This window comes from Dendrobates tinctorius, unplaced genomic scaffold (genome assembly GCF_039654945.1).
Source record: "Dendrobates tinctorius isolate UK_male_01 unplaced genomic scaffold, ASM3965494v1 ptg000156l, whole genome shotgun sequence".
Lineage (NCBI taxonomy): Eukaryota > Metazoa > Chordata > Amphibia > Anura > Dendrobatidae > Dendrobates > Dendrobates tinctorius.
The window spans coordinates 23,395,659-23,410,880 of NW_027361823.1; the positions used below are offsets into that span (position 1 = coordinate 23,395,659).

Genomic DNA, 15,222 nt, shown 5'->3' on the forward strand with positions numbered 1-15,222 from the left:
CGCCTAGGCACAGGTAATGGCATGATGGCATCGGACTCCGGACTGCTGGCAAACCGACAGGGTCCAGGGATCAGGCTGCGGACGTCAGCTCCGGACATCAGGCCGTAGTCATCTGGTTCCGGACCTCTGGCAACGGTCGGCAGGTTCCGGGCATCCGGCAGGCAAACCAGGGTTCAGGCAAGGAGGCACGACAGATATCCAAGCAGGGTAAGTGTTTAGGGGACATGCCAAGGTTCGCAAACGAGACAGGGTGCGTGTGTAGACACGCCAAGGCACAAGACAGAGTGCGTGTAGAGACACGCCAAGGCACAAGACAGAGTGCGTGTAGAGACACGCCAAGGCACAAGACAGAGTGCGTGTAGAGACACGCCAAGGCACAAGACAGAGTGCGTGTAGAGACACGCCAAGGCACAAGACAGAGTGCGTGTAGAGACACGCCAAGGCACAAGACAGAGTGCGTGTAGAGACACGCCAAGGCACAAGACAGAGTGCGTGTAGAGACACGCCAAGGCACAAGACAGAGTGCGTGTAGAGACACGCCAAGGCACAAGACAGAGTGCGTGCTAGGAGCCACGCCAGGGCACAAGGAAGGGCTGCATGCTAGGAGCCACGCAGGGGGCACGCCACACTGGCCAGTACACACGGCTGTACACAAACACGTGGCACTTACCACGGCACAGGAGACGGCCAAGGGGAACCCACGCCGGGGTTCAATGCAAGGACAAGGCAGGGAACAAGGCAAGGAATACAGGCAGAAACAGAGCCAGGTCAGAGAGAGGACAGAGTCTAGCAGCGGAGCGTAGGCAGAAGCCCAGAGCCGGGCCAAGGGAAGACCTTGGGACTAGACAAAGAAACGAGCACTAAGGAGAGGAGAAATGGTGCGTGTGCCAGGGAGCACTACAGAGCACCATAGGAGAGAGCGAGGCAGAGCAAGCAAAGACTGAGACCATAGGGAGGAACACAAAGCAAGGAATAGCAAGGCAGAGAACACAGGGAGGACTACAAGTCAAAGCATAGCAAAAGCAAGACATGGCAAAACAGGCAAGGCAGAGAACAAAGGAAGGACTACAAGTCAAAGCATAGCTAAGGCGAGACATAGCAAAACAGACTAAGACAAAGAACAGCAGAAGGACTACAAGGCAAAGCAAGGCAAAGACAAACATGGCACGAGAGACAACACAAGACATGGCACAAGACAAGAGGCGGAATACGAGCACGGAGCGTGTGCAGAGACGCACTACAGAGCAAAGTGCAAGGGCACAGAATAGAGGGAGCAACCCCACAGACCCAAAGCCTTGCAGGGAAGCAACACAAATAATCAGGCCCTGAGCATAGGAAGAGGTGGCCTGATATAGGGCATAGCACCTCCTCCTCCAGGTCAGGACCAGGGGAGCACTTCCGGGATTCTAGACATGACGAGATGATAGCAGAACCAGACAGTGCAGGATCTTAGGAAACGTCACATGATCAGGGTTTCAGACATGACAAGATGATCACCGAACCAACCAGTGCAGGATCCTAGGAAGAACACATGATCCGGGATTCTAGACATGACGAGATGATTGCAGAACCAGACAGTGCAGGATCTTAAGAAACATCACATGATCAAGGACTCCAGACATGACGAGAAGATCACAGAAGGCAGAGCAGAAACGCAGGGATCCTGCAGCTCAGACATGAGGCGAGTCTGCACACAGCTCTAGCGAACATGCAGGACAGCAGACAAAACATGCGCATGCACATCGCTCCAGGAGTTCCTGAGACAAACAGACATGGCGGACGTGACAGGACCACTGTGTACTGAACACGAACAAACTCAAATGTCTAAAAAAATATTTTATTTGCAACTCGAATATGAAAACCAATAAAGTCTCATCATGTTTCCAACATACAAATTGGGAATTCTCAATGTTTGAAATTTGAACAATTCAGGAATGTGATAAATATCTGAAAACATTACACGATCAGGAATTCCTTCAAAACACTTTTTCATTCATCGATACAAATACACAGTGGACAATCTTGGTCGGTCAGGTTATGAAAAAAAACAACGATAATGTAAACACTACATACATACAAGACTACACAATAGGAAAAATACAGATCCACACAGATCGAGATATCCCATATAAAAGTGATAAGAAAAACATGAAATTGATTATTCTAAAGGACTGTTAGGCTATGTGCACACGTAGTTTTAGGTGCTGCGGATTTGTCCGCGCAGAGTTGGAAAAATCCGCAGGTAAATTCTCTGGTCAAAAGACCTGCGGTTTACCTGCGGATTAGCCTGCGGATTAGCCCTGCGGTTTCACACCTCTACAATGGAGAAGGTGTGAAACCGCTGCGGATTCCGCATAAAGAAGTGACATGCTGCGGATTTGGACCCGCAGCAAATCCATACGGAAGAGCCTGAAACGCTGCGGATCCGCAGCAGGATCCACAACGTGTGCACATGGCCTTAGATATTTTGGAAATAGTGGCTTACATTAGGTTGCCAGTGACGGGCAAGGCAAATAACTTGCACCCATAACTCGTGGACCATTAACACTCCCAAGTCCCTTTAACCAGTCCAGTATTGGAACCTCGCCCCCCCAAAACATGACTTGAATTTTAACCCTTTAATGACCGCCAATATCTTTTTACTGACCTGAGATGTAAGAGAATAGCATCCCAGTACAGGTTACAATCTAGCATCTGTCGGCTGTACACTATAGCTGATAACTTGCTGTATTAGCTACGATCAGTATTTGCACCGTCCATCTCTTTAACCCCTTAAATGCTGCTGTCAATAGTGACTACAACATATAAATGGTTAATAGTCTGTGGGGGCTTCCTATTTATCCCCTATTGGCACCATGAGATCATGATTGTGTGGCCCTGATGTTTGCCATGGAAGTTCACTGCCAAATAGCGGCCTTAGAGTCTGCCGGCTATAGCGGCCTGTTCAGAAGTCGGCAACATCTAGGTGGCAAAAATACTTTTTTTCATTCTGTTATGCGACTTTGCATTAATTCCTGAAAATCACCTGAAGAGTAAATAAACTACCTGAAAGCAATTTTGGATGCTGTTTTTAATATGGTATCACTTTTGGGGGTTTCCCAATATATAGGACCCCAAAGTCACTTCAAACCAGGATAGGTCCCTAAAAAAATAAATTTTGTAAATTTCCTTAAAAAAATTCAAAATTACTGCTACATTTTTAAACCACCTAAAATGCTAACAAAATAAAAGAACCTTTTACAGATGATGCTGATGTAAAGCAGACATGAGGGGAATGTTATTTATTAATGTTTTTCTGTGCTATGACTATCTGGATTAAAGGGATAATCTTTCAAAGTTTGAAAATTAGATTTTTTTTTTTACATTCCTGTAAAATGTCTGATATCTTTTTATGAATAAACACAAAACATATTGACCTAAATTTACCACTAACATAAATTATAATGTGCCACAAAACAACAATCTCAGAATCCAATCCGTTGAAGCATTCCTGAAGTATTACCACATAAAGTGCTACTGGTCAGATTTAAAAAGTTTGGCCTGGTCACTAAGGGGTGAAGAAAATACTGATATCATTAAAGTAATATGCTCATATATAAAACCCATTCTGGCCCAAGATTGTAATCTTGGTCCTCGTCTAATATAGCGTTAAGTGGGCCCCACCCAACCCCTCCTCAGATTGTAATCTTCGTCCTCAGGAGGTCCTGCATAGTAATAGTAATAACTTATTGATAACAGATAGTTTAACTGCTGGGACCACAAGTGATCCTGAGAACTTGGCTGTGGAACCTGAGACTTTGACGAACCAGCCCCGTCTTGAATGGAATGGATGGAGATGTGCATGATCAACTCTCTGCTCTATTCATTGTCTGTGAGACAGCTGGAGAGAGTCGAGTAACCCACGCCCATCTAATTTCTTGCAGTCTCTATGACATTCAATAGAGCAGAAGTTGAGCATGGGCACCTCAGTTCCATGTAATTCATGGCTCTGCAGAGTCTGACTCATGAGTTCCAGTGCTCTGATCTTGGCTTCACTGGGGGTTCTAGCAATCGGATACTTATACTAGGAGAATTTAGCTCACACTCCCTCCAAACCCAACCAAACACCATAGACTTCGTCTTCTCCACAGGAAGGTAGTACTGCATCAACCTTATCTTGTTCTCAGTATGTTTAGTAGTTGGGCAGTGTTATGTATATGCTGCTGAGCTTCGCTGCCATCTCTGTCACTGCCTATACAGAGCGCAGCAGCTGGGATTAATTTAGTATCAGCTGCTGCTCTCTGCAGAGGCAGGTAACGACCAAGATGACAGAGGAGCTAAGCAGCACATGCATAACATATGCCCTGCTAATAAACACACTAAGACCATCTTTTCAATCAGGTTAATCCTTTTGGGCAGCGGTAATACACACTGGCTGCCGCTCAAAGAAAATGTGATGCTTGTTGTTCAATAAGTGTGGAGAAGATTACCCAGATGGATAATGGCAGCTCCAGCCGTGAGACGGAATGTTTAAGTAACTAGCAATGGGGACGTGTAGGAGCCGGGCTTTGAAATTTTGTGCCACAATATAATTTGCCACCCCATGCGATTTGCCATGTGGCCCCGCCACACCACACCTATGTCTGGAAATACCATTGATTCTGCTTTTGAGTCTAGTTCTGCACTTGATTAATTTATACTGTACCTATCCAGATGAGCTTGCAACTAATCTCTGGATGAAATCACCAATCAAATATCTATTGCCTGTGTGCATCTCAGTCTACGACTTCATCGCTTACTTGCTTCTTGGAAAACAGTTTATACAAAGGTTACATAAACTTTTGCAATAATTTGTGTTGCTTCCTTACAACATGTGTAGAGAACTTTCTCAGGCCTTTTTTATTATTGGCTTATAGAAGGTAGAGGAGGGAACAAATACCAAACACATGATTGCTGGTTCAGACTACAAACTTTGTATGACTGTAGAAAAATACAAAATAAAAAGAAAAATTATTGGCACACCAAAGGTTTGCCTGACTCTCGGATCCAAAGTTTCAGGTAAAAAGGGATGCAGCGATAATAGATTCAAGCCGGATTCTGGGTGGCAGCAATCCTGAAAATAACAAGAGTTGTGCCTAGGAATCCAAGAGAACTAAAACAACATCCTTATTCCAATAACAATAAAAACATAGTGAAATTAAGCAGGAAAAATGGGAAGGAAAAGAGAGTGATAAAATCACATTAGAGGGTGACGCGACTCGAATCAGAAAGGTTCTTAATCATTGCCTCACCCTCTAATATGTAGTGTCACCCTTGTCACCCTCTAATGTGAGTTTTTTTTTACCATATTTTCCTTACCATTGTTTCTGCTTAATTTTTCACCATGTTTTTAATATTTTTCAGAATAAAGATGCTGTTTTCCTTCCCTGGGATTGCTGGACCAACTCCACTAATTTCAGTATGGAATGATTGTAGCCATAGAGATCCATACACTCATGAGCAAAAGGGTAACAATGTTTTGAACCTTCAGGCTCCATATCTCACCATCCACTACTGCTCCCAACATGAGACTACCATAATTTTATAAACAATCTTCTTGGCGGTCTCATACATAAATTTGACTTGCAACTATTTAGCATATGGTTAGTTATGCAAATTCTTGTCATGTCACTGCATTGTTACTGTTTTGCTCCTAAAAATCTAAATTTTAATTTTTATTATTTTGTTAGACTTTGTAAATTCACCTTTGGCTTTCAACACTACCTGAATCCTTTTGGGCATGCTCTCAATCATATTCAAGCACGTCACAAATGAAATCTGATGTCAGGTCTCTTCTGCTCATTCCCAAAGTTGGTGCATAGTGTTCAACTCACTTGGGTATGTATACAGATTTCCTTCAATTCTGTCCACAAGTGTTTGATTAGGTTGAGTTCTGGGGACTGTTGGGGCCAATCCAGCACCTCTACTTCATTGTCATTGAAACATTTCTTCACCAATCTCGACGTATGCTTCATGTCGTTGTCCTGCTGGAACACTATGTCGTCCTTTTAATACCCACAGTACTCGAATGTATGAAGCAACTTGTCTCATAGGATACTCACATGTAGCTCAGCATTGAGACCACCATACATCCTGGTCAAGTATCTTTGGCTGTGAAACAACCCCATATCATGAGGCTTCTTCCACCAAACTTGAAAGTTCCTTCAATTTCTCGATTCTCTAGCCTTTTTCCCCTTGTTTTTTCCTGACCCATTTGCACCCATCAGAGCCTAGTCTATTGACTTTCATCCCCTTGCTATAAATCACCCGTTTCCAATCTTCTACTGGCCACTTTTTGTACTTTTTTGCAAACTAGAGCCGGCGCTTCATATGACAATGTTAAAGTCAAGGCTTCCTCACTTTTTCTCTGGCAACCATTCCAGACTTGTGTAGCGTGCAACGCATGGTGCTTGCATGGACGTCTGTGATCTCACTATTATGTAGCATACGAGCCACTGCCACTGCTATGGTTGTCGCGCCAGAACTGATAGACCTTTTGATGAGCCGACTTGTTGACTCTGATATTTTGCCTGGACGTCGACCTCTTGGCTTTTGAATGAATGGACGGACTTCATGTCGTATTCTTTCAACTGTCATGGCGCTCACATAATGCAGTTTGGTATTTATCTTGGCCGAGAGACTACTATCGATGAGCTGGATGATGCTGTTTCTGTTTTTTGGGGGAAATGTTCTTCATGGCTGCTCCTTGATTCAAACTACTGACCTTTCGCTTTGGAATCATCCAAAAAACACACAATGGGTTGTAATTTGTAGTATTCAGGAAGAAAAAGATTATATGTTAAATAGTTGAAGGTCAAATTTATGTATGAGACAGCCAAGATGATTGTCTATAAAATGATGGTAGACTGACTTTCGAAGCAGTAGTGAATGGTGAGACATGGAGCCTGAAAGTGAAACGTTCAAAACATTGTTACCCTTTTGCTTGTGGTAGCTCTGTATAAAAACTCTAGAGATGAAATGATAACAGATTTTGGACTTAAGATAAATTTACAAAGTTGTTTCATTTCAGCTGGAACACATTGGAGAAAGATTAGTTAGAAATGAGCACATGACTAAAGAAATGGGCATTGCACATTGGAAACAGTTTGTTTATTGCACCAAACTTATTGCTAAAAATTAAAAGGGTTCTCCAAACTTATGACATTATACACTGATCCTTAGAATAGATCACCGGTATCAGATCAGTGAGGATTTGTCCCATGGCATCCCCATGATCAGAAAGAAGAAAACAGTAAATAGAGCAGAAACTGCACAGCTCTGTTCACTCTGTAATGGTTCTTACCAATAACTGAAACTTTGCCCCTATTGAAGTGAATTAGAGCCCAAAGATATGATACTGATGACCTATCTGCAGGATAGATCATCAATATCATAAGTCGGGACAACCCTTTTTGGAAAATTTGCAGCATAAATTGACAAAGATTCAATTCAATCAAGTGAATTTCTATGTGGATTTTCTGAGTATAGATGAGACTTTATGAGATGAGAAAATTCTGCTACTGTAATACTGCTTGAATAAACCCTAAGGAAGCTAAAATACATACAGTATAATACAGTAAGTAGACAGGTCTGTTAGAATACCATTTTCCAGTGTCACCATCCACTTAAGTCAGATTCTAGAAGAAAGATCCTCACATCGATAAAGTCACAGATGGTCGCATTTTGGACGATGACAAGATCACTTTACTGTTTTATGCTGACTGTAGTTCAGTTCATTTGAAACACAGAAAAAAGTAATCTAAGTCTGAAATCATATTTGGACATGTATAAAAATTGTAAAAACATTGGCCCCTGTCCTCTTCATGAACAGTGCTCTGAAGTAAGATGCGTTAAATTTAGTGGGTACATTTTTCTTCGGCCACGTGCCATTACACGAAATGTACTCCAGTGATTTGTGCCACCTTTGAGGCATATAGTGTGATGGAGTTGACATCCATGCCACTTCCAAACAATTATCTATCCATTTTTTTTAAAGTTGGTGGAAATTACTGCAACTAGTGTAAAACCACCAAAATTTGCCAATTTTTGGCACAACTGCAAATTGCGCAAACATTTTTTGACACTTCAAACAGTTTTACACCAGAATTCTGGTGAAAATTTCTATATTATTATCCATGGAAAATATGGAGTGAGATACAGGTGCTTCTCACAAAATTAGAGTATCATCAAAAAGTTAATTTATTTCAGTTCTTCAACTCAAAAAGTGAAACTCATATATTAGAGTCATTACAGAATGATCTAATTTCACATGTTTATTTCTGTTAATGTTGATGATTATGGCTTACAGCCAAAGAAAACCCAAAAGTCATTATCTCAGTAAATTAGAATAATTAACAAAAAACACCTGCAAAGGCTTCCTAAGCATTTAAAACGGTCCCTTAGTCTGTTTCAGTAGGCGCCACAATCATGGGGAAGACTGCTGACTTGACAGATGTCCAGAAGGCAGTCATTGACACATTCCACAAGGAGGGTAAGCCACAAAAGGTCATTGCTAAAGAAGCTGGCTGTTCAGAGTGCTATATCCAAGCATATTAATGGAAAGTTGAGTGGAAGGAAAAAATGTGGTAGAAAAAGGTGCACAACAAACCGGGATAACCACAGCCTTGAATGGATTGTAAAGAAAAGGACAATCAAAAATTTGGGGGAAATTCACAAGGAGTGGACTTCTGCTGGAGTCATTGGCCACCACACACAGACGTATCCAGGACATTGGCTACAAGTGTCACATTCCTTCTGTCAAGCCACTCATGACCAAAAGTCAATGCCAGAAGCATCTTACCTGGGCCAAGAAGAAAAAGAACTGGACTCTAGCTCAGTGGTCCAAGGTGTTGTTTTCAGCTGAAAGTACATTTTGCATTTCATTTGGAAATCAATGATCCAGAGTCTATAGGAAGAGTGGAGAGGCCACAATCCAAGCTGCTTGAGGTCTAGTGTGAAGTTTCCACAATCAGTGATGGTTTGGGGAGCCATGTCATCTGCTGGTGTATTTCCACTGTGTTTTATCAAGACCAAAGTCAGCGCAATCGCCGACAAGCTTTTTGGAGATGGAAATTTCATTCTCCTGCAGGACTTGGCACCTGTCCACACTGCCAAAAGTACCAATACCTGGTTTACAAACAGTATCACTGTGCTTGATTGGCCAGCAAACTCGCCTGACCTTAACCCCATAGAGAATCTAATTTACTGAGATAATGACTTTTGGGTTTTCATTAGCTGTAAGCCATAATCATCAACATTATCATAAATAAACCCTTGAAATAGATCTCTCTGTTTGTAATGACTCTATATAATATATGAGATTCACTTTTTGTGTTGAAGAACTGAAATAAATAAACTTTTTGATGATATTCTAATTTTGTGAGAAGCACCTGTAAAAAACTTGCCTGAGGAGACACCTTCTGAATTACAGCCCTATGATATTTAGGACTATGAGAATACAGTATATTAATAATAATTTTAAAAAACTCTATAAAACACTGTATAGTATAATAATTAAATACTACAAAACTTCACATATGTAAATTTGCAAAATACATTCACACGGCAGGAGCTACAACATAAGAGTGACTCTTTGTAGAAGGTTCCAACTTTTTAGTTTGACAGTTCTTCCAAAATGGCAGTGCTACAAGTAACAAGCTCAAAGCTCCTACAATAACGCATATTCCACAGAAATAGAAGGCTATATCATAGGACTGTGTCCAGTCAAAAAAACAACCTGGAAAAAAAAAAAGAAAAAAAAGTTAATAATAAAATCATAAATTACTTTTTTAAGTATAAGCATTTGTTAGGGAAGCAAAGCAAAATCCAATTTTTGATAGTGCTGCAGATTACCCATAGAGCGGGTAAGTATGCACAACTCCTACTTCAATGGTAACGTGAGCCTGGTCCCCCCAGCATTTGTACTCTGACCTCCAGCGATGATGTCTCATGCAGACATATGACCGCCACAGCATTCACAGTTAGTTAAATCATCACTGAAAGCTGATTGTACAGGAACTTTCAGGAGACCAAACCAATGGCCCATATAGACAGAGCAATCAAAGCCACTAAATAACCACCAATCAGCAATATACCGTATGTACTCGTGTATAAGCCGAGATTTTCAGCACATTTTTTTTGTGCTGAAAATGCCCCCTCGGCTTATACACGAGTCATTCAGCAGAAACCAGTGGGGGAGCGGCGGCAGGAGCCAGTGGCTGGGAAGTCATTCTCACCCCTCCCGTGCCTCACTGAACATCCCCTGCATCCTCCTTGTCCCAGCGCTGACAGCTTCTTGCTGCCTTCAGCGGTCACATGGTACCGCTCATTAAGCTCATGAATATGGGCGTGGAAGCATATTCATGACCTTAATGAGTGGAACCATGTGACCGCTGAAGGCAGCAAGAAGCTGATAGCGCTGGACAACGGAGGATGCAGGGACATTCAGCGACAGCACAGCAGGGTGAGTATGAAGGAGGAGGACGGGGGCAGCAGGGAGGAGGACAGGGGAAGCATGGAGGAGGACAGGGGCTGCACAGAGGGCACTGAAAGCACGGAGGAGGACGGGGGCAGCACGGAGGAGGACGGGTGCAGCAGGGAGGAGGACGGTGGCAGCATGCAGGAGGACGGTGGCAGCATGGAGAAGGACGAGGAGAGCACGGGGGAGGCCAGGGAGCTGAGCCATACATAGAATGCAACAAATGCAAGCTTGTGTCCCTGTTGGAGGAAAAGTTGCAAAATCTCGAAGAGAGGTTAGCTACGTTGAAGATCATTAAGGAAGGTGAAGAGTTCTTAGACAGAGCAGAATTATCTCTTCATGTTACAGAAAGAGAAGAAATTTGAAGTGCACCTGAAGAAACAGAGGAATGGAAGCATGTGACCCAGAGAAGCAGGAGGATCGGGAGGCAGTCAGCACCCATACTGCTAAGGAACCAGTACCAGGCTCTTACGCAGGAGAACGATGAAGAAATACATCAGGGTAAGACTTTGCCCACAAACAACAACCTTGTACGCCTTCAGAATCCTCCTGGATGGAGAAAGAAAAATGTTGTGAAGAAGAAACGGAGAGTGGTGGTCATGGGGGATTCCCTGTTGAGAGGAACAGAGGCTGCTATCTGCAGACCGGATATAACCTCAAGAGAAATGTGCTGTCTTCCAGGTGCAAAAATTAAGGATGTGTCGGACAGGATATCAGGACCCTTCAGATGTACAGATGACTACCCATTCCTGCTAATACATGTGGGGACAAATGACACAGCAAGAAACGACCTGGAAACCATCTGCAGTGACTTTGAAAACTTAGGCAAGAAAGTGAAAGAACTGGGAACGCAGGTGGTCTTCTCTTCCATCCTCCCAGTGGATGGCCATGGAACAAGGAGGTGGAATAAGATTCTGCAGGTGAACAACTGGCTACGTCGATGGTGCCGTCAGCAAGGATTTGGATTTCTGGATCACGGAGTGAATTACCTATACGATGGACTACTTGCTAGAGATGGGGTGCACCTTACGAAGACTGGAAAACATGTATTTGGAAGTCACCTTGCTACACTCATCAGGAGAGCTTTAAACTAGAACAATGTGGGAAGGGAAGTAAAAGGCCAGAAAAAGCCATACACCTGACAAATGCTATTGAGAACTCTGCTATTAGAAGTGGAAAGGATGAACAAAGACAAAAGAATCTAAATAGTAAAAAGATTGGCGAAAGAGAAACCAATCACAAACTCAAATGTTTCTATACTAATGCACAAAGCATGGGCAACAAACAAGGAGAACTGGAACTACTAACACAGGAAAAGAAATATGATGTCATTGGAATCACTGAAACCTGGTGGGACGATACACATGATTGGAATACAAGACTAGAAGGATACAACTTATTTGCAAGAAACAGACTTGATAAACGAGGAGGAGGTGTCGCATTGTATGTTAGAAACGCGTATATCTGCACAGAGATTGAAGCTTCAGAGACTGGGAGTTCTGTGGAAACTGTTTGGGTAAGAATACAAGGACAGAACAATGGAAAGGACACCATTGTAGGCATTTACTACAGGCCGCCTGTGCAAGCTGAAGATATGGATGAACTCTTTATGCATCAAATGGCCAAGTTCTCCAAAAAATCTGACATAGTTGTCATGGGAGATTTCAACTATCCAGACATTTGCTGGGAATCTCTCTAAGGCAAAACTAACAGGTCAAGGAAATTCTTATCCTCTCTTGCTGACAACTTTATCTTCCAAAAGGTAGAGGAGAAAACAAGGGGATCTGCTACCTTGGATCTAATCCTTATAAACAGGGAGGAAATAGTTGAGGACATAAAAGTGACTGGGACCCTAGGAGGTAGCGACCTTGCTTTTTTAGAATCTTGGATAACTAGAGGAGGAAGACCTGTGAAGACTCAGACGTCAAGGTTAGATTTCAGAAAGGCAGATTTTAAGGGATTCAGAAAGAGAATTGGAGGGATCCAATGGCTGGAAATCCTTAAGGACAAAAATGTCCAGGAAGGATGGGAAATCTTGAAAAATGAAATTCTCAAAGCACAATTGTTAACAATTCCAAAAAGAGGGAAGAATAGGAAGCATTTAAGGAAACCAGGATGGATGAACACAGAACTTAAGCACATGCTAAAAAGGAAGAAAGAAATGTTTATAAAATGGAAAGAGGGAGGCATATCTAAAGAAGAATATAATGCTGTCTGCAGAACCTACAGGGCACAAATCAGATTATCTAAAGCTGACAATGAATTGAGGCTTGCGAGACGTCAAAAGCAATAAAAAAGGATTTTGGGGATATGTCGAAAGTAAAAGAAAAGTCAAAGATGCTATAGGATATTTACAGGATGAAAATTATGAAATGGTAAGACAGGATGTTGAGAAGGCCGAACTTTTAAATTCCTATTTTGCATCTGTTTTGTCTCAGAAAGGAAATGTAACATCAACTGTTCTTCACTGTCCTATTAAGGGAATAGAAGAATCCAGGATATCTATAAACAAATATAGTGAGGAAACACTTAGCTAACCTAAATGAATTCAAGTCTCCAGGTCCAGATGAATTAGACCCCAGAGTACTCAAGGAGATAGCAGAATAAATTGTTGAACCCCTCTCCATAATCTTTGAAAATTCTTGGAGAACAGGAGAAGTCCCAGAAGACTGGAGAAGAGCAAATGTTGTTCATATCTTCAAAAAGGGGAAGAAGGTGGACCCAGGCAACTATAGGCCGATGAGTCTGACTTCTATACCAGGAAAGATCTTTGAACAAATTATTAAACAACATGTATGTCAGTACCTGGATAAGAATGAAGTGATTAAACAGAGTCAGCATGGGTTTGTAACTAATAAGTCATGTCAGACTAACTTAATTTCCTTCTATGACAGAATCACTGATTGGGTGGATCAGGGAAATGCTGTAGATATAGTATATCTTGACTTCAGCAAAGCATTTGACAAAGTATCTCACACAATCCTTATTGAAAAAATGACTGGGTATGGAATGGACAAGGCAACTGTTAGGTGGATTCATAACTGGCTTAGTGATCGGACCCAAAGAGTGGTCGTAAATGGCTGCACATCCAGTTGGAAGAATGTCTCAAGTGGGGTACCACAGGGCTCTGTCCTGGGCCCTGTATTGTTCAACATCTTTATCAATGATTTAGATGAAGGAATTGAGGGTAAACTGATTAAATTTGCTGATGACACAAAGCTAGGAGGGATAGCTAATACTAGAGAAGAGAGAGAGGATTCAAAAAGATATAAATAAATTGGAGAAGTGGGCAGCAACTAACAGAATGGTTTTTAACAAGGAAAAATGCAAAGTACTACATCTGGGCAATAAAAATGAAAAAAGCATATACAGAATGGGAGGAATAGGGCTAAGCAACAACACATGTGAAAAAGACTTGGGTATACTAATAGATCCCAGACTGAATATGAGTCAACAGTGTGATGCAGCAGCAAAAAAGGCAAATGCAATTCTAGGATGTATTAACAGAAGCATACAGTCTAGATCACGTGAAGTCATTATTGCCCTCTACTCCTCTTTGGTCAGGCCTCATCTGGAATACTGTGTGCAGTTTTGGGCACCACATTTTAAAAAAGACATCAACAAACTGAAGCAAGTTCAGAAAAGAGCAACCAGAATGGTGACCGGTCTGCAAACCATGTCCTATGAGGAACGGTTACAGGATTTGGGAATGTTTAGTTTGCAAAAGAGAAGACTGAGAGGAGACTTAATAGCTGTCTACAAATATCTAAAGGGCTGTCACATTGTAGAAGGATCAACTTTATTCTCATTTGCACAAGGAAAGACTAGAAGCAATGGGATGAAACTGAATGGGAGGAGACACAGATTAGATATTAGAAAAAACTTTTGACAGTTAGATTGATCAATGAGTGGAACAAGCTGCCACGAGAAGTGGTGAGTTCTCCTTCAATGGAAGTCTTCAAACAGAGGCTGGACAGACATCTGACTGGGATGATTTAGCGAATCCTGCTTTGAGCAGGGGGTTGGACAAGATGGCCCAGGAGTTCCCTTCCAACTCTACGATTCTATGATTCTAGAAGGGGGAGCTGAGCCACGCGTACTGAGAGGGGGGAGAGCCACACAGAGCAGGACAGGGATGAGGGGACAGTGTACACCCGGCTTATACTCGAGTCATTAAGCTTACCCAGTTTTCCGTGGCAAAATTAGTGGCCTCGGCTTATACTCCGGTCGGTTTATACTTGAGTATTTACGGTACTTGGTATCAGCAATTTGTCTCCTGTTTACACACGTGGTCAGTAATGTTAGTACCCCTCGTTAAATGACAGAAAAACCCACAATGGTCACAGAAATAACTTGAATCTGACAAAAGTAATAATAAATCAAAAATCTATGAAAATGAACAAATGAAACTCAGACATTGCTTTTCAACCATGCTTCCACGGAATTAAAAAATAAATAAAACTCATGAAATAGGCCTGGACAGAAATGATGGTACCCCTGAAAATAATGTGACAAAAGGGACATGTTAAATCTCGATGTGTCCACTAATTAGCATCACAGGTGTCTACTATCTTGGAATCAGTGAGTGGGCCAGTATATAGGGCTACAGATACTCACTGTGCTGTTTGGTGGCATGGTGTGTATCACACTCAGCATGGACCGGAGGAAGAGAAGGAAAGAGATGTCTCAGAGTTTTTCTGTCATTAAACGAAAGGTACCAACAATTT

General features: G+C 42.2%; 1 protein-coding gene across 1 annotated transcript in view; it reads right to left on the reverse strand.

Annotated features, from left to right (window-relative positions):
- Positions 1–1,823: 1,823 nt before the first annotated feature.
- Positions 1,824–15,222, reverse strand: part of SLC16A9 (solute carrier family 16 member 9) — a 43,269-nt gene continuing 29,870 nt past the window's right edge. Inside the window, exon 7 of the mRNA XM_073548267.1 lies at positions 1,824–9,754. Coding sequence (XP_073404368.1) covers positions 9,576–9,754 — 179 coding nt within the window. The 3' untranslated portion in view covers positions 1,824–9,575. The remainder of the gene's footprint in view (positions 9,755–15,222) is intronic.